General features: G+C 39.4%; 2 protein-coding genes across 5 annotated transcripts in view; both read right to left on the bottom strand.

Moving 5' to 3' along the window:
• Positions 1 to 4,537, bottom strand: part of Ints2 (integrator complex subunit 2) — a 42,469-nt gene extending 37,932 nt beyond the window's left edge. For both annotated transcript variants that reach the window (XM_052195579.1, XM_052195580.1), the window contains exons 1-3: positions 4,171 to 4,537; positions 2,988 to 3,294; positions 2,312 to 2,450 (exon numbers count right to left, since the gene is read on the bottom strand). In XM_052195579.1, the coding sequence (XP_052051539.1) occupies positions 2,312 to 2,450; positions 2,988 to 3,283 (435 nt within the window). In that variant the 5' untranslated portion in view covers positions 3,284 to 3,294; positions 4,171 to 4,537. The remainder of the gene's footprint in view (positions 1 to 2,311; positions 2,451 to 2,987; positions 3,295 to 4,170) is intronic.
• Positions 4,538 to 15,887: 11,350 nt separating this feature from the next.
• Positions 15,888 to 23,382, bottom strand: part of Med13 (mediator complex subunit 13) — an 88,978-nt gene continuing 81,483 nt past the window's right edge. For 2 of the 3 annotated variants that reach the window (XM_052197389.1, XM_052197390.1), the window contains exons 29-30: positions 20,914 to 21,014; positions 15,888 to 19,488 (exon numbers count right to left, since the gene is read on the bottom strand). In XM_052197389.1, coding sequence (XP_052053349.1) covers positions 19,356 to 19,488; positions 20,914 to 21,014 — 234 coding nt within the window. In that variant the 3' untranslated portion in view covers positions 15,888 to 19,355. The other variant, XM_052197391.1, reaches the window with a different exon arrangement.

Below are 23,382 nucleotides of genomic sequence, written 5' to 3'. Positions count from 1 at the left end.
CATAAATTGTAATTGTTTTGTTTTTGAGCTTACAAATCATGACTTTATGCTGTTGAGATAGGGTCTCACTATGTGGTTTTGGCTGGTCTGACCTCAATAGAGAAGACCAGGCTAGCCTTTAATCTATTGACCTAAGATGGCAAAGAACACAGGATCTCGTCCTTGATTCTCTCTTATAATATGGTAACACACAGAGGCAAAGTCCGTGGGATCCTATCAGTTTGAACAGTTTAACCAGGATTATTACCCACACATAGTAGCAGTAGTCTCGGAACTGCATACTGGCTACTGCTTATAATCCCAGCAGTTCAGAGGCTGAGGTAGAAAAGTCTCAAGTTACAAGGCCACCCTGGCACCTAGTGAGACTCTGCTCCCTCGAAAAACAGAAGAGAGGGACAGAGACAAAGGGGGTAGGGGGATCTGATTCCAATCTACATTTTTAGAGATACTTAAAATTAAAGGATAAGGCAAGCCAAGAAACAGTATAGGAATGTTATATGAATAAACTGTTGATTAAAAGACCCAACACTGGGCTGCAAGATACCTCAGCAGGTAAAAGCACTTTGGCACCCAAGCCTGATAAACTGAGTGTGACTACCAGATCCCACAGTGGAAGGAAGCACAGAAAGAACTCCTGAAAGGTAACCTCTGACCTCTACATATGTGTGCCAACACACGTCATACCTACACTCACAAAAACAAAAATAAAATTACTCTTTTAACTGTTAAAGCGGTATAACAAAAACAAATTCATTTAATTCTAATGATCAATAGAGACAAATTTAAAAAAAAAAAAAAAGCAAACAAACAAAAAACCCAAAGGAATGGCACCTTTGAGCCTGGACACTGGTACATCCCAAGCAATCTTAGCACACAGAAAACTGAGTGAGACAAGAAAAGATTAGAAGTCTGAAGTTGTCCGAAGAAAATAGGAAGATATGTCTCAAAGCAGGAGGGGGCAGAAACTTGAAGAAGACCAAAAAAAAAAAAAAAAAACCATCGAAAATAAGGTCTATGTTTCTTACATTTCCTATATGTAACCACATTTATCACATAGCAAGGCCATGTTAGACATTAAAATCACCACAGAAGAAAATGTCTCTTATCACACCCAGGATGTATTTACAAGAGATGCAGGAAAATTCAAGTGTGCGAAAGTGTCAATTAATCACTGGCCAAAGGTCCATGACTTAAGTTACCTGTGTGTGTGTGTGTGTGAAAGAGAGAGAGAGACGGACACAGAGAGAGAGAGAGAGAGAGAGAGAGAGAGAGAGAGAGAGAGAGAGAGAGAGAGAGAGAGAGAGAGAGAGAGAGAGAGAGAGAGAGAGCATGTATTTGTATACGTGGAGGTTATGGGACAATATTCAGTACTGGCTCTCGATTTCCCCTTGCCTGCGACAGTAGGTCCTTCCTCCCACCCCGTCCTTCATTCACAGCAGCGTTTGCTGCATTTGTCTGTGCATCTCCTGTGTGAGTCATGGATGATTGTAAGCTGCCATGGGGGCTGGAGACCATACCTGACTCCTCTGTAAGACTTAGTATAGTTAACTGATAAACCATCTCTACAGCCCAAAAGGTCCCTCTTGGATTCCCCTGCCTCCCACCTCACCATGGCCCACTAGATTGCAGATGTGCACCATATCACATCTCGCAAAAGGGTTCTAGAGATTCAAAGTCAAGACAAACAAAAAGGTGCTACTAAACTTAGTAATTTCTACAAGTTAAGCTTCTTTTTTTTTTAACAGATGTTAAGGGGTCTGGAAAGACACAATGGTTCAGTGGCTAAAAGCACTCTTCCCTCTTGCAGAGGATCTAGGTTTGGGTCCTAGCACCCACATCACGACTCATAATCAAGAACTCCAGTTCCAAGGAATCCTATGCTCGCTTCTGAGTTCTGCAGACCCAAGGCACTCATAGAGTACACAGTATAAGCAAAGCATTCCTACATAAAATAAAAAAAATTAGAAATCATTTTGAAGATATTAAAAACAAGTATATCAATTCCATACACACAAGAAATCCTGAATATAGAGTTGGATGTGGTGACACACACCTTTAATCCTAGAACTGGATAGCAGAGGCAGGTGGATCTGGCCAACCTGTTCTACAGGAAAGTCAAGACTACACAGAGAAACCCTATCTCCAAAAGAAACGAAATCACTTCAGTCTTTGAAAGAACACAAATCAAACAGAAATACTAGCAGAACATGTAACCTGCCTGCCTTCTTGCTGATATTTTTTGACTATTTTCTAGATGTAGATATCAAGTCATGAATACTCTGAGATGAAAAGGAAGTTTTTTACAAAGCACCTTGTTCATAATTGCCAACAATTCACTCAGCACAAGCCGCAATCGACGAGGGGAATCACTGTGTTCAAATTCTAGTGTCAGTCCATGCTGAAGCTGTGATACCAGGATGCTCTCTCCACTGCCTCCTCCAAGTTTATGCCTAGTGAAGTCCAAACATGGGAAACACGTCAAGACACTGGCAAGGCAATCGTTCCTGCAACAGCCCACTCGAAAATAGCTTCAATTTCCTCTGAAACACTTTGTCTCTATAGTCTAAGACCTGACAAACTGTAGATTAGTAACTGCCACTGACTTCAGTAACAATTGTTTTCTTACAGATACACAAGGGGCAGGGAAGGACATAAAACCAGTCTGGAGTCTAGGGGAAATCAATGTAATCTTTAAAAGCTCAGTGATTCCCATAAAACACTCCACTAGAGACGATCCTATCCTACTCAGTCCCCACTAAGAGTAACTGACCTAATATGTAGCTCATCTTCTCTAGGCAACATTTTATAAGACAGAAAGCAGCTCTCAGAAATTTAACTATAAACAGAAAAGACCTCTGTCAAATGTTCTTCAGAACTTCAAATCTTACTCTCTCTTCTCTGGAGGAGCTCTGATAGCTCTGAACCACATTCCATTCCCTCCTTTGGAATATCAAGTGAGTCCCAAGTCACACAGAAGTGACTTTTACCTAAGCTGCTGTTCTTTGCTGGCATCTTGTTCTAGAGCATGGAAGTCCACAGACAGCAGTGCAACAATGGAATTGACAGCTTCCACTCCAGACAGAAGGCGAAGGATAAGTTTTTTATCCTGAGCCCAGCTTTGGCTCTGGTCAGCAGGAGCACAAAGCGCCATCCTCACCAGGCAGGGCAAGAGAAGTCTTAATTCTGGATCACTTAAAGATGCCAGGCGAACAACATCCACCTTCTGCATGGCTTCAAAAGCAAAGGGGCTGACAAACTGAAGGCTTGAACACTCAGGCGTCATCTCTCTTGATCCTAAGGAGTCAAAAACAACCAAATGAAAGTAAGTGACTACTTCCCACGTGTACAAAAACCTTCTTAAAAATCTGACAAAGCATACTAAATGTTTAGTAGGTCCTTGAGTTAGCAATGTTGTTGGCACAATTAAAGCTCAGGTTTCTGTCTCTATGTTTCTCTGGCATCTGGAAGGTAAGGACAACTGCAGATCAATGTTTCTCCCCAACTTAGGGATCATTTGCTCTAATACTTTGTGGAAATACCTGGTGAACCCTTCTACCCTAAACAGTCCATTGGATGAGCTCATGAAATATGGAGAGAAAAATGAATGTCTGCAGCCAGATCTCTTTAGTTTTACAAGCCTACCAGTTATAGATAGAGAGACAGACAGACAGACAGACAGATCTGTTGAGCTTCTTTTTCCATCTCCAAACTAGATGGATACACTGGTAAATTATCTCACGGGACAAAAGTAAAGTCCGACTTAAAGTTCTGAAAGCTGCAATGCTATTCTGTACCCCTACTGTTATAGAGGTAGATGTGTTGGTAAAATCAGCTGAGAGAGGAAAAGAGTCTCACTTGGGCACTTGTGGTTTTGAGTAAATGTTTAAAAGGCAGCAGAAAAGAGAGGGGAAATGGAAAAGTTAACAGAGACCACTCAGTCTTAAGACCTACTCACTAGCAGAGCTGTGGACAAAGAGTCGTGAGCAGAAATGTTGCGGGTTTAAATAGTAAGCGCTGGTCTCTTAACAGCAAAGTAAATTCAAGGAACAGGTGACAAGACTCAGGGGTCTCTGCCAGGTAGCAATGAGAACCGAGTGCCCCGGGCTGAGAAGAGTCAGGCGGACTTCAGACAAAGCGGCACCTGGGCCCGAGAAGCCGACGCTTCCATACCTTAAGATCAACCCTCCAGCCTCAAGGGACCCACTCAAATTCCGCGTCCGAAAGTCGGACGAGGCAGAAATCGAGAGCGCGGTCCGAAGTTGGGCCTAGGCGATTATCCGGATCGACTCGGGCACCAAGAACTCGGACGCTGGGACCAAGCGGGCCGTCGACAGAGCGGGGATCAGAATGGGGACACTGCAAAAAACAAAACAAAACAAAAAAACAAAAAAAAAACAAAAAAAAAAAAAGTAAAACAAAGCAGAAGCAGCCGGGAGAGAAGGGAAAGCAGAGACTTAGTTCAACCTGCACCCTGCACCTCCATTCATCCCAAGCTTCTGGCCCGCGGCGGCCACCGTACAGCACTGAGAAGACGTCCGCGGCGATGAGAAAAGCCAACTTGAGGGACCGAGGCCGCTCTGCGCGTGCGCGGGTCCGCCCCTTCCTCCGTCACCGCCCTCCCCGCTTCCGAAAGTGTGGAGTGTTACTTTTACTACTTTTCCAGAGCTTTCCTCTTGGAACCTGTCAGATGAGTCCCTAAACCGTCAGAGCTAAGTCCCGCAGCACCCCCTGGTTATCGCGACATTTAAGTGACAGTAATGTATTCAATGGCAAAAATTGTCCACTCTGTTCCTCCACTCCGCGGAAAGTTGCCCAATGGAACCCGATTGTAGCCTCCTTTAAACCCCTCCTGGTGCCGTCTCATCACCAAAGTTCTAGAATCCCAAGACCTGTGTGCAAGGGAATTTTAAAAGTAATGTAATCCTAAGCCTACACACTAACGGCCAAAGGATAAAATCTTGCTTCGGAGCTTTTCTTGTTTTTTTTTTTGTTTTTGTTTTTGTTTTTTTTGTTTTGTTGTTTGTTTTGGATTTGGTTTTTTTCGAGACAGGGTTTCTCTATGTAGCCCTGGCTGTCCTGGATCTCACTCTGTAGACCAAGCTGGCCTCGAACTCAGAAATCCGCCTGCCTCTGCCTCATAAGAGCTGGGATTAAAGGCGTGCGCCACCACTGCCCGGCTACTTCAGAGCTTTTCATTATTTAGTTTTGTGATTTGTACCCCAAATTACAAGCGTGTGCTACCACTTCCAGCTCGCATTCGAGGTTTTTGGGGGGTTTTGTTTTGGTTTTTGTGGGTTTTTTTTCCAGACAAGGTGTATGTAGTCCTTGTTGGCCTGGAGTTCACTATGTAGGCAAGGATGACCTGGAACTTGACACAATCCCTCTGTCTCCCCAACGCTCATACTAGAGCCCCCATGTCTGTTTGATTGCTTACTCTGTTCTTGAGGCTACAAAAATCCTAGTCAGGAGTGTGGATTTTAGGAATGAATTGTGTGGAACCTTCTCGATATTATATTTGGCACTTCGTGAAAGAAATTTAAAACAAGACTCACCATCTTAAAAATTGCAGGTCTAAGCCCAGCGGTGGTGGCGCATGCCTTTAATACCAGCACTTTGGGAGGCAGAGGCAGGATTTCTGAGTTCGAGGCCAGCCTGGTCTACAGAGTGAGTTCAAGACCAGCCAGGGCTATACAAGAAACCCTATATGGAAAAAACCAAATTCAAAAAACAAAAACAAAACAAAAAATTGCAAATCTATGTATTTCATGATAAATGTTTCTGAAAGTCAGAACCACACTGTGTAGCCCAGATTGCTCTGAACTCCTGCACCAGCCTTCCTAATTGTTAAATTACAGGATTGTGCCATCTTGACCAGCTCATGTTTTTTGTTGTGGTTGTTATTCCTGGTTCAGTCAAGGTATACATTACCTTGTTTCAAGTATAGTGTTAGTGATACAAAACATACAAACACACACACACACACACACATGCATATATGTGTGTGAAATTTGTTGTGCAAATTATTTACTTGTGAAAAAGAATAACTCATGTAAGTTCGTTTTCTCCTTCCAACATGTATGTCCTGGGGCTTGAACTCAGGTCATCAGGCTCAGCAACCAACACCTGACACACTGACGTCTGCCAAGCCCCTCAAGTGTTTTATTAAAAATACTGATCTTCGGAGGATCTGGGTTCAGTTCCCAGCACCTACATCTGTGGCTCCACAACCCCAAGGAGTTTGACACCCTCTTCTGGCCTCTGCAGGACACACAACACACACAGTAGTTTTTGTTTGTTTGCTTGCTTGCTTGCTTGCTTATTAAGTATTTCTGGAGCCAGAGAGATAGCTTAATGGTTAAGAGCACTAGCCGGTCTTCTAGAGGACCAGAGTCCACAAGGCAGCAGACAACAGTCTGTAATTACATTTCCACAAGACTCTCTTCTGGCCTCAATGGGCACTGAAGACATACTGTAAACAGAATATGCAGGCAAAACAACTAAACTCAGAAAAAGAAAATAAACGAATCTTTAAAAGCTAAATAGAATTGAGCAGCCGGGCAGTGGTGGCGCATGCCTTTAATCCCAGCACTTGGAAGGCAGAGAAAGGTGGATTTCTGAGTTCAAGGCCAGCCTGGTGTACAGAATGAGTTCCAGGACAGCCAGGGCTACACAGAGAAATCCTGTCATAAAAAAGAAGAAGGAAGAAGAAGGAAGAAGAAGGAAGAAGAAGGAAGAAGAAGGAAGAAGAAGGAAGAAGAAGAAGAAGAAGAAGAAGAAGAAGAAGAAGAAGAAGAAGAAGAAGAAGAAGAAGAAGAAGAAGAAGAAGAAAGAAGAAGAAGAAGAAGAAAGAAGAAAGAAAGAAGAAGGAAGAAGGAAGAAGGAAGAAGAAAGAAGAAGGAAGAAGGAAGAAGAAAGAAGAAGGAAGGAAGAAAGAAGAAAGAAGAAGAAAGGAAGAAAGAAGAAAGAAGAAAGAAGAAGAAAGAAAGAAGAAGGAAAAGAAAGAAAGAAGAAGGAAGAAGAAAAAAGAAGAAAGAAGAAGGAAGAAGAAGAAAGAAGAAAGAAGGAAGAAGAAGAAAGAAGAAAGAAGGAAGAAAGAAGGAAGAAAGAAGAAGGAAGAAGAAGAAAGAAAGAAGGAGGAAGAAGAAGGAAGAAGAAGAAGGAAGAAGAAAGAAAGAAGGAAGAAGGAAGAAGAAAGAAAGAAGGAAGAAGAAAGAAGAAAGAAGGAGAAGGAAGAAGGAGGAAGAAGGAGGAAGAAGGAGGAAAAAGGAGGAAGAAGGAGGAAGAAGGAGGAAGGAGGAGGAAGGAAGAGGAAGGAGGAGGAAGGAGGAGGAAGGAGGAGGAAGGAGGAGGAAGGAGGAGGAAGGAGGGGGAAGGAGGAAGGAGGAGGAAGGAGGAGGAAGGAGGAGGAAGGAGGAGGAAGGAGGAGGAAGGAGGAGGAAGGAGGAGGAAGGAGGAGAAAGGAGGAGGAAGAAGGAGGAAGAAGGAGGAAGAAGGAGGAAGAAGGAGGAAGAAGGAGGAAGAAGGAGGAAGAAGAAGAAGAAGAAGAAGAAGAAGAAGAAGAAGAAGAAGAAGAAGAAGAAGAAGAAGAAGAAGAAGAAGAAGAAGAAGAAGAAGAATAAGAATTGAGCATCCCTCAACTGATTACCACCAAGACAGGGTTTCTCTGTGTAGTCCTGGCTGTCCCGAAACTCACTGAGGACCAGGCTGCCCTTGAACTAACAGAGATCCACTTCTCTCTGCCTCCCAAGTGTTGGGAATAAAAGGTATGTACCTCCACCACCCAGTCTGACTGATCATTTCTTTTAAATTTCTTTTCTTACTTTTTTTTTTTTAAGACAGTGTTTCTCTGTGCAGCCCTGACCAAGTGCTGGGATAAAAGCCGTGTGCCACTACCACTCAATGTACAAAAAAAAAAAAAAAAAAAAAAAAAAAAAAAAAAAAAAAAAATTAAAGTATTTCTAAGGCTCTCATAGAGGGAAAATCTCAGAAAATAAACTGAGCTTTCAGGGTAGAAAATCAGGAAAGGAAAAAAAACTGAGATGTTGCCGGACAGTGGTGGCACACACCTTTAATCCCAGCACTTGAGAGGTAGAGGCACATGGATTTCTGAGTTCGAGGCCAGCCTGGTGTACAGAGTGAGTTCCAGGGCAGCCAGGGCTACACAGAGAAAGCCTGTCTTGAAAAAACAAAACAGCCGGGCAGTGGTAGCACATGCCTGAAATCCCAGCACTCCGGGAGACAGAGGAAGGCGGATTTCTCAGTTCAAGGCCAACCTGGTCTACAGCGTGAGTCCCAAAACAGCCAGGACTATACACAGAAACCCTGTCTTGAAAAAAACCAAATCCAAAAAAACAAAAAACAAAACAAAACAAAACAAAAACCCAAAACTGAGATGTAATAGTGTTTCTCAAATTATCCCATTTGATTCAGAGCAATATCTTTAGTACTGTGAATCAAAATACATGCAATTATCTGCATACACTTATAGGCTATAGACATCCAATGTGCCCAAATCTAGATAGTAACAAATGTCTTATCAAATACATATAATACTTGATATATTTTCTATTATTGGGAGGTGGTATAGTAAGACAGGGTCTTGTTATATGTGAAGCCTTAGCATTCAGAATCCTTCCACTTCAGCTTCCCAGTTCTTGGAATTACAGATGTGCACCATCAAGCCCAATTCGGCATATTATTTTAAAATGTAATTGAAATAGATTTCACAAATGTTAATGAAGTTGCAAAGCACACAGTTATTGGCTGGGTATGGTGGCACGTGCCTTTAATCCTAACACTTGGGAGGCACAGGCGGGATCTCTGTGTGCCTCCACAGGTTCAGGGACAGGACAAAAGAGAAGGAAGACAGAGGGATCACTATAATTTCAGCATAAAATAGGCTGAGCTTCAGAATGACGCTCACAAAAAGTGGGGAGCTGGGAGGGTCAAAACTGAGAGATTATACAATTTAAACTTCCTGGGTAGCCATTTCATAGGAAAAGAAAAAGGGCTCAAGCATTGGTCTGATGGGCTAATAAGAAGAGGTTGCTCAGGCTGGAGAGATGGCTCAGTGGTTAAGAGCACTGACTGCTCTTCCAAAGGTCCTGAGTTCAAATCCCAGCAACCACATGGTGACAACCATCTGTAATGAGATCTGATGCCCTCTTCTGGTGTGTCTGAGGACAGCCACAATGTACTTACATCTAATAAATAAGTAAATCTAAAAAAAAAAAAAAAAAAAAAAGAGGTCACCCAAGACCTAGGTGATACTTATTATCAGTGGCATGCAGGCAGTGTCCACCTCAAGATATAGAACAGAAAATGAGCCCAGTCTGAATTACTCATAAGTGAGTGCAGAAACATCCCTTTCTCATTGTCTCCCTTGCTTCGTTTTTTTTTTTTTTTCCATTATGAGCACAGCTTGAATTCTTATGTCAGAAATAAGGAGGTAGATTGCACTCTCTTCTTATCAACTTAGTCTTTCAAATCATTAAAACACTGCTTTGCCAAACTATTTGGATAATCATACAGAATTTGGCTACCCTACTGAAAGAAAAAGAAAAATAAAAAAACCACTTTGCCATCAAGATTGGAGTTTTCTGTCTCCTCACAGTTTAACTCCTTAAAGAAACTAAAATCAGCTTTTACAAATACCTTGTAATTCAAAAATTTTTTATCTTCACAAGTAGTAAATAGTCCTTTAAAGTAGGAATAAGTCTACTTGTTTACGAGTTACAACTCTGATTATCTCAAATTTGATTATCAACAAGGTTGAAGAAACAATCTCTTTTAATGACTACTGTAGTACAAAGTCTATACCATGTCCAACCATGACGAACAATACTTTATAAATTCTGGAATGGCGTTTCTTTTAAATTTTAACATCTCTGAATCAGACTTACTATAATCAGTAGCTGTTTTATTTACTAAAATTTTTCCTTAGTGGGATGAAAAGGTGTCATAATTATTGATGGCTGACTCTGACCTACATTCTCTCCCTACCCGAGGAGGAATAAACAAGGAAAGCAGGTGCTACACATGATGGTTCAAGAAGTTAAAGACTGAGCTACTTAAAGTAGGGAAACAGTAATGTTTCAGAAACACAAGGATCTCACAGCCAACCATTGGACTGAGCACAGAGACCCCAATGGAGGAGTCAGAGGGAGGACTGAAGGAGCTGAAGAGGCCTTATCTGGCCTCTCTGGGAGAGGAGGCCCTTAGTCCTGTGAAGGCTTGATGCCACAGTGTAGAGGAATAGTAGGGCAGTGAGGCAGGAGTGGGTAGGTGTCGGGGGGAGCACCCTCATAGAAGCAGGGGGATGAAATACGGGGTTTGCAGAGGGGAAACTGGGAAAGTGAATAACATTTAAAATGCAAACAAATAAAATATCCGATTATAAAAGAAATACTAAGATCTTAGAAGACACTTCTCACAGTTCAAACTGGTTAACACATGCATGTCATCTTGTCACTCAGAAGGCTGATCTGTAGGGCAGAGATTAAGGTCAGCCTGAGCTTTAGCAAGAATGTCTCGAAAACAACTCTACACCCCACCCCTTCTACACACGTTTGCTCCTATACCCTGTATCAAGGCTCCCAAACAGCTCATTTGCTGCTGGTTTCTGGAACCTACTTTGTAAAATATTAAAAACTGTTTAGATTGATTTGATTTTATGAGTGTTTTGCCTGAAACCTTAAAAAACTAGAAAAGCACCAGTTTCCACTCTTTCATTACTTTGTATTTTCCACAAATTTCCTGGACTCTTGTCTGTCCAGCACCCTGGAGGTGATTCAAGGAAATCATTGGCTAAATGTCTCCTTGGATTTCCACTGTATGCTGCTTATATCTTAAAAGCTGATAACACTCCAAGCTGAACTTTCTGCTGGAGTGGGTAGTGAGTGCAGGAGGGAAGCTGTGTAGGCATGACAGCTTGTTTCTATTTTTGCTAGGAACTACTTAAAAAGTCCTTTCAGACACCTTTAACATCTTTTTCTTGTAAGCTTTGCGCTCTGCAAATAAAAACTCAAAGTAACTACAATATCAGAACTTTATTTATAGGTAAAACTCACATTTCAGCTAAGTCTTGGGTTATAATAAAAGGTTGAAAGTATTCAAGAATAGTTAAACACCTTAGTAAAACATTACGTGTGCTACATTCTGCCTGTAACAATGGCTACCCAAATAAACCCAATTTCTTGCCCTTCTGGAGGTTTTTGGTAGAGACAAATAATCACACGATATAAACTGGGAAGCAGTGTAGTAGACACACACAGGATGTTATAAACAGGGGTATGACAAGGGAACATGATCTGAGACTTAAGTAGAAATGAACTCAGATGCTAAAAATGCTAGGAGGAAACTGAGGACCCTTCCTGAGGTTACAGAAGCAAACAAGGCTTAATACTGTTTTCTTCCTGGTATCAAGATGCCAATAAAAGGATTTTGGTGACCAAAACTACAGGAGGAGAAAGACCAGGTTAAGAGTATATTGCAGGCTAGGTATTGGTGGTGCATGATTATAATCCTACCACTTATGATACTGAGGAAAGTATATGGAGTATTCAAGGTCAGCATGGGCTGTAACAAGAGATTGAGACTACATCTCAAAATAAGTGTATTTTTTTTCCGAATTTTTGGACTTGGTGTTTTCGAGACAAGGTTTCTCTGTGTAGCCCTGGCTGTCCTGGAATTCACTCTGTAGACCAGGCTGGCCTCGAACTCAGAAATCTGCCTGCCTCTGCCTCCCAGAGTGCTGGGATTACAGGCGTGCGCCAGTACCGCCTGGCAAAATAAGTGTATCTTAATGATCAACCCAGATAAAGTAGTTTTACCTAATACTTGATATGCTTAGGTCAAAAGATACATTTGATAATCAATACACTGGCCAATAATTTACAGCCAAAATAATTACGATTGTTTGGGATTTTGTTTTCCAGAAAGATCTTGCCATTTAGTGCAGCCTGGCCTCAGATCCAATGCCCAGCTTAGTTTCCTTAAGTACAATCCCCAGCTGTTAACTTGTTTTCCTTTGTTTTTTTGAGACAGTCTTGCTACATAGCCCAACTGGACTCAAACTACCATTGTCTTGCCTTCACTGGGATTGCAGAGTGGCATCTCCATGTCCTTGTAAACAACTAGCAATTGGCTACAAAGAAGAGATTCTTATGTTCTATACAACCTGACAGATGGTAGTCTCTTTTGCACTAACAAAGAACAGTATGAGTACCAGATGGACTTTGTGGATAATTCATGCTATAAAGACTTTCTCAGAACAAAAGAATCAAAGAGCCAAGGCCTATATTTAGGCATTCTGAACACAAATCTAGAAACACTCAAATTTTGAGAGCTGTAAATTTCCTTTCTCTACTCCTGTAGGGCAGGGCAAAATAAGGAAGTCTTTGGAGTTTACCTATACAAAAGGTCATTCTTTAATAAAGTTCCGCTGGACCAATATTGGGGGGAGAAAAAAAAAACCTCTCCTCTGGACTGAAGAGATAGCTCAATCTGGAAAGTGCTTGCCATGCAATAATGAAGACCTGAGTTGAACCCAAGGACTCATGGTAAAAAGCGAGGGTATGGTATTTACTGGCACTGAGGAGGAAGAAAGGTAGAAGAATCACAGGATTGCTATAAGCACCAGGCACCAGCAAAGCCTGGTGCTTTTTAAGAGACCTTGCCTCAAAAAAAAAAAAAAAAAAAAAAAAAAAAAAAAAAAAAAAAAAAAAAAAAAAACTGTGGACAGACAGCATCTTAGAAACAACCACCAAGATACAAAGAAAGGAGAGGTGAACAGCCATGAGATGGAGAACTGAGTGGCCACTCCTACAGGCAGGTAGTAGAGGGTGTCTAGCAGGGACCAGATGTAACAGCAACTAACGTTTAGGGAAGGTGGAGATAAGAAGACTGCTAAGGACACGCTAACTGGAGTAGTTTAATAATGCCCAGCAACTGTGCCAAGAAGGCAAGTTGAAAGTGAAAAAAAAAAAAAAAAAAAAAAAAAAACAACCACCAATGTAGTCCTCTGACCTCCACACATATATATTAACCTGAACACACACACACACACACCACCACCACCACCACCACCAACAACAACAACAACAACAACAAAAATCTGGTTCTTTTCTCATGCAGAATTTCTGTCTGTACTCATACCCAAGAGGTCTTGTGTGTCTGTCCCAGGACTGGCACCCTCCTACAGTCTACACTAAAACCAAGAATAACAATAGAGTAGTGAGTAGCCCAGGAGAATACACATTTGAGACACTTAAGAAAAAAAAAAAAAAACTTTCCCCATGAGCCAAAACCAAAAATTTCTTCTTTACATTGTTAAAAACAAACAAAAAGCTGGCAGTGGTGGTGCATGCCTTTAATCCCAGCACTTCAGAGGCAGGAAGATGTCTGAGTTGGGGCCAGCCTGCTTTACAGACTTCCAGGAAGGCCAGTGCTGCAGAGAAACCCTGTCTTATTTTTTTTTCTCTCTTTTCTCTTTCATTCTTTCTTTTTCTCCCTCTCCTCTCCTCCCCTTCCCCTCTCCCCAAGTTTTCTCTGAGATTAAGTGTTCTCCAGGAACACCGGTGCATGCCTTTTATCCCAGCATTTGGGAGGGAGGTAGAACTCTGAGTTGGAGGCCAGCCTACTCTACAAACAAGTCCAGGGCAGCCAAGGCTCTGCTACACAGAAAACCCCTATCTCAAAAAACAAAACAAAACAAACAAAAAACCAGACCAGGAATCTTAATGACATGCTCTTGTTCTTCGTATGGGTGTGTAGGGAGGCAGGTATCCAGAAGACTCATCGGAACTTCCTGTTAACAAAACACAACCCCCCCCCTTACACCTTGTTAAGCAAAGCCAAGGTATTTGCATTCAACATGAGTAAGTGATTCCCACTAATAAAAGGCCACGATTCTCAAACACTAAGTTATTTTTATGTAATGGATTAAGTACAATTCAAATTGTTTAATCTAAATTGGATTTTCTTCATGTAGATTTCTCAAATTATTTTCAATGACTACATACTCCAACCATTTCTTAATAATTTATTAAGTCTGAAGAGAAAAATAGTAAGTATTCTCTCAGTTCACCTCTCAAATCCAACCAATACATTTACGGATAGCAACAGTGTGCTACTGACACCAAAGGATCAAGACAATGTCCATGAATAAGTTACCTGCTCCTTAAAACTGTTCGCCATCTTTCACAAGCTTTTAACTCGCTGTATTCATTACTTTAAAGGGATTCATATGGAAAGCTCTAACAGGAAATTTTACAAAAGAAAATACTCAGGAAAGGAACCAACAACCATTCTTAGACTTCAGTCTTGGCTGATGACAAAATCATGGCTCATGTAGCTCCAATAGAGAAACTGTGTTTGCCCAGAGGAGAGCGAGAGAGACCCCTTTAAATAACTGGGATTATTAGTAATAAGTATCAACACCATATGCATATAGTCAATGAAAGAAAAAAAGCATTTCCTTTGCAAACTGCCCAACAGTTACTCTGAGACATTGTTTGCAGTGCTGGGGACTGAGCACAGAGTCTTGCAGTTAGGCAAGTGCTCTACCAACGAGGTCTAAGTTACATTACCGAAAGATTGGCTTTGAGTACTGTAAACCACAACTGAAAAGGTGTATGCAATTGTCCAAACAATGAATATCCTTCCTTGTAAACAAGCTTATTTGCATGGTTCATATAAAATAGTAATGAATTCATTTCTAAAAGGTAGAAATGAATCAGAGCAAAATTATGATAAGAAATCATTTGTGATACAATTTCAATGCCATATACCATCATTTATGAAAGTTTTTTAAATTGTTAGCATAAACTTTTTAAATGACCACAACTTTGAGGCATATATTTAGCTTAAGTCTAAATAAAACGTTACCACTGCCTACGGGACTCATGCACACCTATTTTAATGCATTATTCATATTTAAAATATTTAACTTTTTCCTCGTGTTTCAAACATGATTATGTGATCATACACACACACACACACACAAGACACAAAGGACAACACTAAGTATTATTACTTCATCATAACTATTTTGACTAATTAACACCAAACTGGTAAGACAAAAAGGAGCTCATGTGTGTGTACGTACACACACATCATAAATCCTGGATGTGGAGAATCAGCATTCTCTTTTAAAAATTATTCAGAGCTGAGATTACTGGTGTATGCAGTCCTTTAATCCCAGAACTTGGAAGGCACAAGCAAAGCAAGAAAATCACTGAGTTCAAGACCAACCTGGTCTACATAGCAAGACCCTGAGGGAGGGCCTTAAACCACCTTCCCCAACCAACCGACTCATCAGTACCTAGTTAAACTGCTTCTCTTGACATATGACACAAAAATAATCCTGCTCCTAACTATGGAAAAGTTTTAAGATGGACATACTTTCAACAGAATGAGACACCACAATGAAGGCTTCATGAATAATTTATTCCATTTGAAGTTTTGTTTTTTGTTTTTTTTTTTTTAAAAAGTATAAATTTTTCATTTCCTCAATCACAATCTGTACAACTCAGTGTCATGGCATTCGGCAGCAATAGTGTTTGTTCCTTATTCTTTTTAAAAATTTTTTGTCATGTTAAAAAGAAAAGCAATTGGACCATATTAAATGTCACTGCTAAACAACTTAAAAACGCCCCTTCATAACGTGACAAGCCATTCTGAGAGGGTTGATGCTGACATGTCCAGTAATGATGTTACAATTTCTAGTTTAAACTCAGTAACTTTAAGGTCCACAGATCCAGTTTACTTTAAAAACTAAAGCTATTTTAAAACTTCAAGAATATCTCAACCTGAGGAGTATTTTAGGTCCCAAATCCAGTTTTTCAATTTATACTCCACGAGAGAGAGAGAGAGAGAGAGAGAGAGAGAGAGAGAGAGAGAGAGAGAGAGAGAGAATATGAATGACTATGAGAATGAGGATAAATATAAAAATTTAAACCACAGTTCTGGGCCCATGAAAACACTAAGAAATACCAAAAGGTAAGCTTTTCCCACTGACTTGGAGAGGATGGGACAAAAAAAAAAAATTATTGAACACATTTTTCCTCATTTTAATTAAACTAAAATATTAAAAGAAAACGCAGACCTAAATGTCAGTCAAGCAACAATGAAGGTCTCAACAGACTAATATGCAATGCCACAGTAGGTGGGAACAGGTTCTAGGATGCGATTGCAGATTAAAGATTTTCTTTTACCCTATTCAATCTTAACATTCAAAATAATGCAACATAACATTTTGATATGACAGTATTAACATAGTGCTTGATTAAAGATCTGCAAATCTTTGTAGTAACACATTAAGTTAAAAAATGACCTTAGAAGATAAATATGAAGACAAAAGAGAGCAGTTTAATACAGTGATCTGTGCCATACTGACACTTGAGGAGGAATACAGGTGAGGATAGTTGACTAAGTAGTAAGAGCTTAATTTTAGTGGTTTAAGAAAAGTTTAGAAATATTTAAAAATCACAAGCTAGTTTAAAATTTAAGGATTACATATAAGTACACTTGGTGGCCCTCTGGCCAAACAATAAGGTGTACAGAAATGTATTCATACAGTGTTAATTCACAGTCCTGATAACTGAATGGCTTGCATAAGAAAGGTATGGCTAGATGTTGCAGACTGGCTGGAAGCAGACATTATATAACTCATCTTTTAAAATGCTAAAATACTGACCTTTTACCTGCTTCAGAATAGATGACTGCACACAAAACAGGTTATTAGCACTGAAATGAGGAAGTCAAGGAGTTGGGAATTCACTGGGGAAAAGTGTGCAAATTTGTTTACCTACTCAAATAAAATGATTAACGTACGGTGACAGCACATTAATAAGTTAGATGGATCACCCTGCATGAAAGGCTTCATTTCTTCTCATGGCTATTTAGTAACCTCCTATTTGAGCAAAAACTGATATATGAAGGGGAGAAAGAGAAAAAAAAAAGGAAAGAAAAAAAAAAGCCATGAATCAATCCTGCATATTTGGGGCTAGTTCCTGATTCCCAGGTAAGAAGAATTGTATGCTGGGTCCCTGCTTATGGCTACATGGAAGAAAATGTCAGGGAATAATCGTGTTAAATCTATTTCAAACTGAGGTATGGTTGTCACACATTAGTAATTTTAAACTGAGATTATAATCTTTTATTTTTCTTGAGTCATTATTGAGCTAAGAAAATAACAAGGATAGTTTTTAATAGAAATTCCAAATAAGCATCTTTTCCCTCAAATCTTAAGTCCCACCAAGAAAATACAGAACAAAATACATCAACATAATCTGTGGTGGTGTTAGCATAATTTAAAAACAGACATGATCTTTAGTTTAATATCAAAATATGCTCAACATTTGGATTATTCTATTAATGTTGAAGTAATAATTTGAAAATTTGTTATTAACTGTGTTTCTTTATAGAAAACAAGAGTTGGTACTGTTTTCATATACCCAATTTAAAGAAGATAACTGTAAGAAAGTGTTTTTTATGCTAAGCAACATTAAATGTATACTATTTACAAAACAGGATTCAGTTAAAAAAACATACTGAGTTAAGAGTTTTGTCAATACAACTGATTTTGTCCTTGTCAACAATTAATGAATATACAAGTAGGAACTTTGAAAGACTGCTTCCAACAAATATAGGTAGACTTGGCGACTGTGAGTTCAAGTCAGCAATGCAGGCAGGAGACTGGCTGGGCTCTTGTGAGCAGCACTGTAGAAAGGAGTTTTTCAGGGGTAAAGCCTGCAACAAAGCAGTTATCTTGGCATGTGCAAACAAGAAGGGGGAAAGCTGGATTGAAGGAAGGGGTGAATTAAAGTCCCTAAAATTCAAGTCCCTTCTTTAGGGAGGGGAGAACCTCCTTGGCATGTGCCCTACGTTAATTTGAGCTGTGTCATAGAAAAGTACAGACTCTGGTGTTTGGGACTGCCATCTCCAAACCAAGAAAATTCAATAAATAAAAAAGTCAAAGGGAAACGTTTAGAAAATGGTTCATTCACTAGTGGAACAGAGTCTGAATACCAGAATTCACTGAGGATCTATTTACACCACAGTTTGATTGCACGCACACACACACACACACGATCTCTCTTGCTCACTCGCTCTCTCACGCTCTCTCTCTCTCTCTGCCATGCATATGCATACTTTCACACGTATTCCCAATCTTTAATTTAAAAATAAACAGTAAAACAATCAAGAGTGACTGCCCTTTAACTATCTGTAACTGCCTAGAGCTGGGCTAGGCTTCAGCCTTACAACAGACCCTGCAGAGAACGCCATAGTTAGTAATACCCCATGCCTAAGTGTGCCACTGTGAAAACTGAAAAACATTTAACCATGGAACATTAAACACCAAAATTAGTTTAAGCATTCAGTAGCAAATGTTTTTCTTGTAAAACTAAGTTTCTTTCACTGGAAATGGCCTGAAATATTAGTCATAGCCCTAAACCATAGTACAAAATATAACTCAAGAATTCTCATTTTATTCTAAGTTATTCCGCCTAACAATATCACATATGTATATTGCCGTCATGTTATTCTGTAAAGGTGTGATATATAAAATGCTGTAAGACCCGGTACCTCTTCAGTTATAAACACAGTGAACTTCATTACTGTACATGTACTCTGCAGCTACAGCTTAGCTGTAAATCTTCCACACACAATGGTATGGACATTATTTCCCCTCTATCCCTGTTAAACTGTACATTGAGACAATACAAATTTACTGTCCAACCCACCCCCTTACAAAAAAATAATACTCTAAAAGCAACCCTACTGCAACTTTTTAATTAAGACGATTACATATATTTTAGACCAATTGCTTTAAAGCAAGAAGGCAGTATAAACCTTCTAGGAAAATTTTTATAAAAGAGGTTAAGAAATATAAGACAATTTATACATTTAAAAACTTACAATAAATAAGAGATGCAGGCATTTTTGAATACTAGATACTATATCCAATACAAGAACATCTTCACGTTGTAAAGCCACATGTGGAAATCCACTGCTCCTCGTGTTTCCTCTCCATGCTTTTAATATTCCTTAACATTAATGGGTACTATGGCTCATTACTTTTCACAAATACTGTGACTGGAAAAAAAAGGTTAATTTTTGCTACGAAAGTGTTATAATACGTTTTGAATAATCAGTCATCATCCTAAAGAGCTCAGTAAAGTCAATGAAAAATAGGGTTATAGCCCCACCCCCCCAAGTCAAAACAATATTTGTTGAAGTAATAAGAATTAGACCCCATCACAAATGACTTCCACTGAGAAATGTTAACTTAATCTTGCAGCAAAATATCCTTTCTTCCTGTTCTTTCCTTGCGTAATTCCATCAAACGAAGATCACAGCATATTCATGATAAAGTTATATAACTGATTCAGCACCACAAAATGAATTGGGAGACATGAGCGTCTGTCCTGGATTGCAGGGTCACAGGTTAGCCACGAGAGTGCATTGTACTGTTCCAAAACAAACCTGAAAGCAAATACACTGTGTAAATCCATCTATTTCAATATAGACTTTGGTAGTACTTTTCAGATTCAAAGCGGTATGTGTGTGTGTATAAGAGAGAGAGAGACAAAGACAGAGAGACAGAGACAGAGAAAGAGAAAGAGAAAGAGAAAGAGAAAGAGAAAGAGAAAGAGAAAGAGAAAGAGAAAGAGAAAAAGAGAAAGAGGAGAAAGAGAAAGAGAGAGAACCTTTGTTGCCTACACAATGAGACCATGTCAGTACCACAAGAACAGAAACTCTGTTTGCTAACATTTTTACACTGTAGCATGTGCTATACTCAAACTCATGGTAACTCTGACTTCCTGAATGGCCTGGCCAAAGTCACTTTATTTGTTATTTTGTTCTATTTCTTGTGTTTTGTTTTGTTTTTTTTAAGATGGACTAGTTTAAACTTGAAATGATATTCCTGTCTAACCCTCCCAAATTCTGAGATTACAGATATGACCACCAAATACAAACAATCATTTTCTTAAAAAGAACAGCAGAGCCAGACATGGCAACACATGCTTTTAATCCTGGCACCCAGGAGACAAGACTGGTGGATCTCTGTCTAAGGCTAGTCTGCTCTGAGTCCAGGATACTCAGAACCATCTCAAAAGAAAAAGTAAAAAAAAAAAAAAAAAAAAAAGCATTATCAGAGCAGGGACAGAAGTAGATCAAGTTCTGTTAAGTGCAAGGAAAGCCTGGCTTGAGGCAGCCCAAAGCAATACAGGGAGACTTGTCAAAAATATACAATAAAAAGAGTAATAGAGAAGGAACAGATTTCACCACATATTAAGTTTAAAGCTAGCCTGAGATATGTAAGACCCCTTTTTCAATAAATGATGGGGGGGATCTCAAAAACGTATTCATGTTAGAAAAGCATTCATTCTCAATAATTTAACACAGTTTGGGCTGGAGAGATGACTCACGCTTAAAGGATTACTTTTCCAGAGAATCAGAGTTCAATTCCCAGCACCCATTTGGCTACTAACAACAGTCTATAACTCCAGTTCCAAGGTAGGTGATGCTGCAGTATGGCTTGTACTGGCACTGCATGCACATGGTGCAATGGACATGCATACAGGCAAAAGACCCATATATATTGACATAAAAAGAAGAAAATTGTTTTGAAAAAATAATAATTAAATAGGGTTTAGCTCAGAGGTAGACCAATTTGTCAAGCAAGCACAGGTCCTGTGCTTTGTCTATATCATGAGTAGATAAAAAAAGAAAAAGGAAAAAAAGTACCTTAAATCTGAAACACACTCATTTAAAACTACAATTCATCCAATGAAGCAAAAATAAAATGCTGTGAACTCTTACCCAAGAGACTCTATATATTTAATAATAACCATTCTCTTTTACCCAAGCTGAAACAGAGAACACTCAGCATCATGAGAGCTGTACCTGAGGACATCTGAAGTCTGATTTGAGTCCAGTGGGTGGGAGTGTTTGCTGTGAAGCAGCTCGTCAGATTGCACTGAAGGCACGTGGAGGTGCAAAGAGGCCTACAAAGGGAAGGGAACCAGTCAGCCATGGAGGGAAGTCATCATTTAACTTCACTGTGTTCCCAATGCATTAACTTGATGGAACTGATGTTATGACAGTGTCATCTGTGGGAGCAACTATAAAAACTCATGGTTTTGATGGAACTTTAAGGGGTAAAATGTCACTGTATCACTCTACAACTTTAACTTTAGCTTTATTGTTTTTAATATCATATAGCAATCCATAAAAAAAAAGCCTTACAGTTATCTTCTAAATATAATTTACCCGAGTATATAATGCAAATGATTAAGTTTCCTTAATGGATTAGGACTGAACCCATAGGCCTGAGTGTACCCTGTCCCTGGGTTACACTGAGACCACGTAGCCATACTTAGGACCTAAGTGGGAAAAAAATAAAATAAAATAAATAAATGTATGGGAGTACATACTATAGCACTCACTCTCTCTCTCTCTCTCTCTCTCTCTCTCTCTCTCTCTCTCTGTAAGCTGCAGAAAACAAGGCTTTAGAAAACTGTAGAAAACAAAATTGCCTCTGGATGAACACTTATCAATACAATGCACGCATGCCTGCTTGTGCAATACATTTATTACAAGAGGCTAATAAACAACAGCACACACATTTAGATACAGCAATGAGCAGTGTGCAGAAGGAATGTGGTACTATTTTTCACAGTTCAAGGAAGTAAAATTGATCATCTAGTATGTAAGTTGTATTAATAGTATTAACACCATGATACAATGGGGGTGCTATCCACAGACAATCATCACAAAGTTTCCTACATTCTTTAAAGGTGTTTCTTTACACCCATCTACATTCTCCATCACAACTGCATATATGTATAAGCTCTTATAAAGTATATACAGAAACATAGGAGGCAAAAGTATGTATGTTTGAACTGTTTATAAATTCTGGATTTATGAATTGTAAGTAAGTCTCATTTGACCAATCACTACAAAGTGAATGAATGCTGGTTTAATTCTTGAAATAAAAATATTTTTAACCATCTAGAATCCACTGATTTCTCAAGTAAAAAGAAATATACAACATGGTTTTGACTACAGTACAGAACTAAAATGGGATATATGAAAAAAATAAAGGGTGAACAAAAATTACATTAAGTTATGCCTTACCTGTGACTCAGAACCAGAAGTCCTAATCTTGTTACACTGTATCTGAGGGTGAATGCTCACTTTACACTATCCTCTCTGTAAATAAATATTGAGTAGAAAAGAACTGGATAGTCCCTTGGACTTATCATAAAAGTGTTTACTAAACAAAAGTGTGCCCTGAAACACTAAGGTCATGAATTACAAATAGGTATTACACTAAATTTGGAAAATGGTAGGTAAGTAAAGTTATTTACTGCTATTATGAGAACTTTAGTGTACACACAGGTTCTGTGACTGTAAAAGGGAGGAGACAGCACGGGCAGCACTTCCCAAAGGACCAAGGAACTCTGCTTAGTGGAGACTCCATCCTACTATTCTGCAGAAAATCCGTTGGGAAGATGTTCATGTAAATGAGATAAATAACAGACCAATAAACATCTGCGAGAGGAATAAAAGTCACAGGATAAACTATTATTTTTATTAATAGTCAATTCAAGGGCAGGGAGAGCTCACAGTACTTGCCTAGCATAGTTAATTCACATTCAAAGAGGGGGGAAAATCACTCAGATTATTAACTACCATTAGTAGTCTTTATAAGTGTGCTACAGAATAATAGTCTTTATAATATAGTGTGTGACAGGAGCTCATTGTTTAATTGCAAATGGCTTTCACAGAATGGGATATACATCCAGGGTATCAAAAAACTAGGAAATATAATCTCAAGAAACTACTAAAATATAATCTCAAGAAATTAAAGTGTTATCATCTGACCTGAAATGTGAAGAGCCCACTTACAGTGGTTTCTACATTCTGTGAGTCAGATCTTCATTTATTATTTTGTAATGGTAGTAGCAACTTTAACATTCAACCAGAGGGCTTTCATGATTCATTTTACTTCACCATCTGATAATTGAGACTATAAAATGAATAGGTCTGAGAATCTCACTTCTTAAAACCTACTCACCAGTTTATGTTTTGATAAGGTCTAGCTGTGGCTCACTTGGAACTCATTGTAAACCAAGCTGGCCGTCAACTCCTAGGTAAACTTCTTGCCTATGCCTCCCAGGTCTCATGCCCAACCTACTCAACTAGTTGTTGATTTGCTTGTTTCTAAGACAGACATCTCACGATGAATCCCTAGCTGGCCTGGAACTCCCTATGTACACAAGGAGAACTTCAAGCTTACAGATATTTTCCTGACTCTGGTTCCTGGATGCTGGGATTAAAAGCATGGGCTATCACACTCATCCTAGGCAA

The sequence above is a fragment of the Apodemus sylvaticus genome, chromosome 10 (assembly GCF_947179515.1).
Source record: "Apodemus sylvaticus chromosome 10, mApoSyl1.1, whole genome shotgun sequence".
Lineage (NCBI taxonomy): Eukaryota > Metazoa > Chordata > Mammalia > Rodentia > Muridae > Apodemus > Apodemus sylvaticus.
This window is presented reverse-complemented; position numbering and strand designations above follow the sequence as displayed.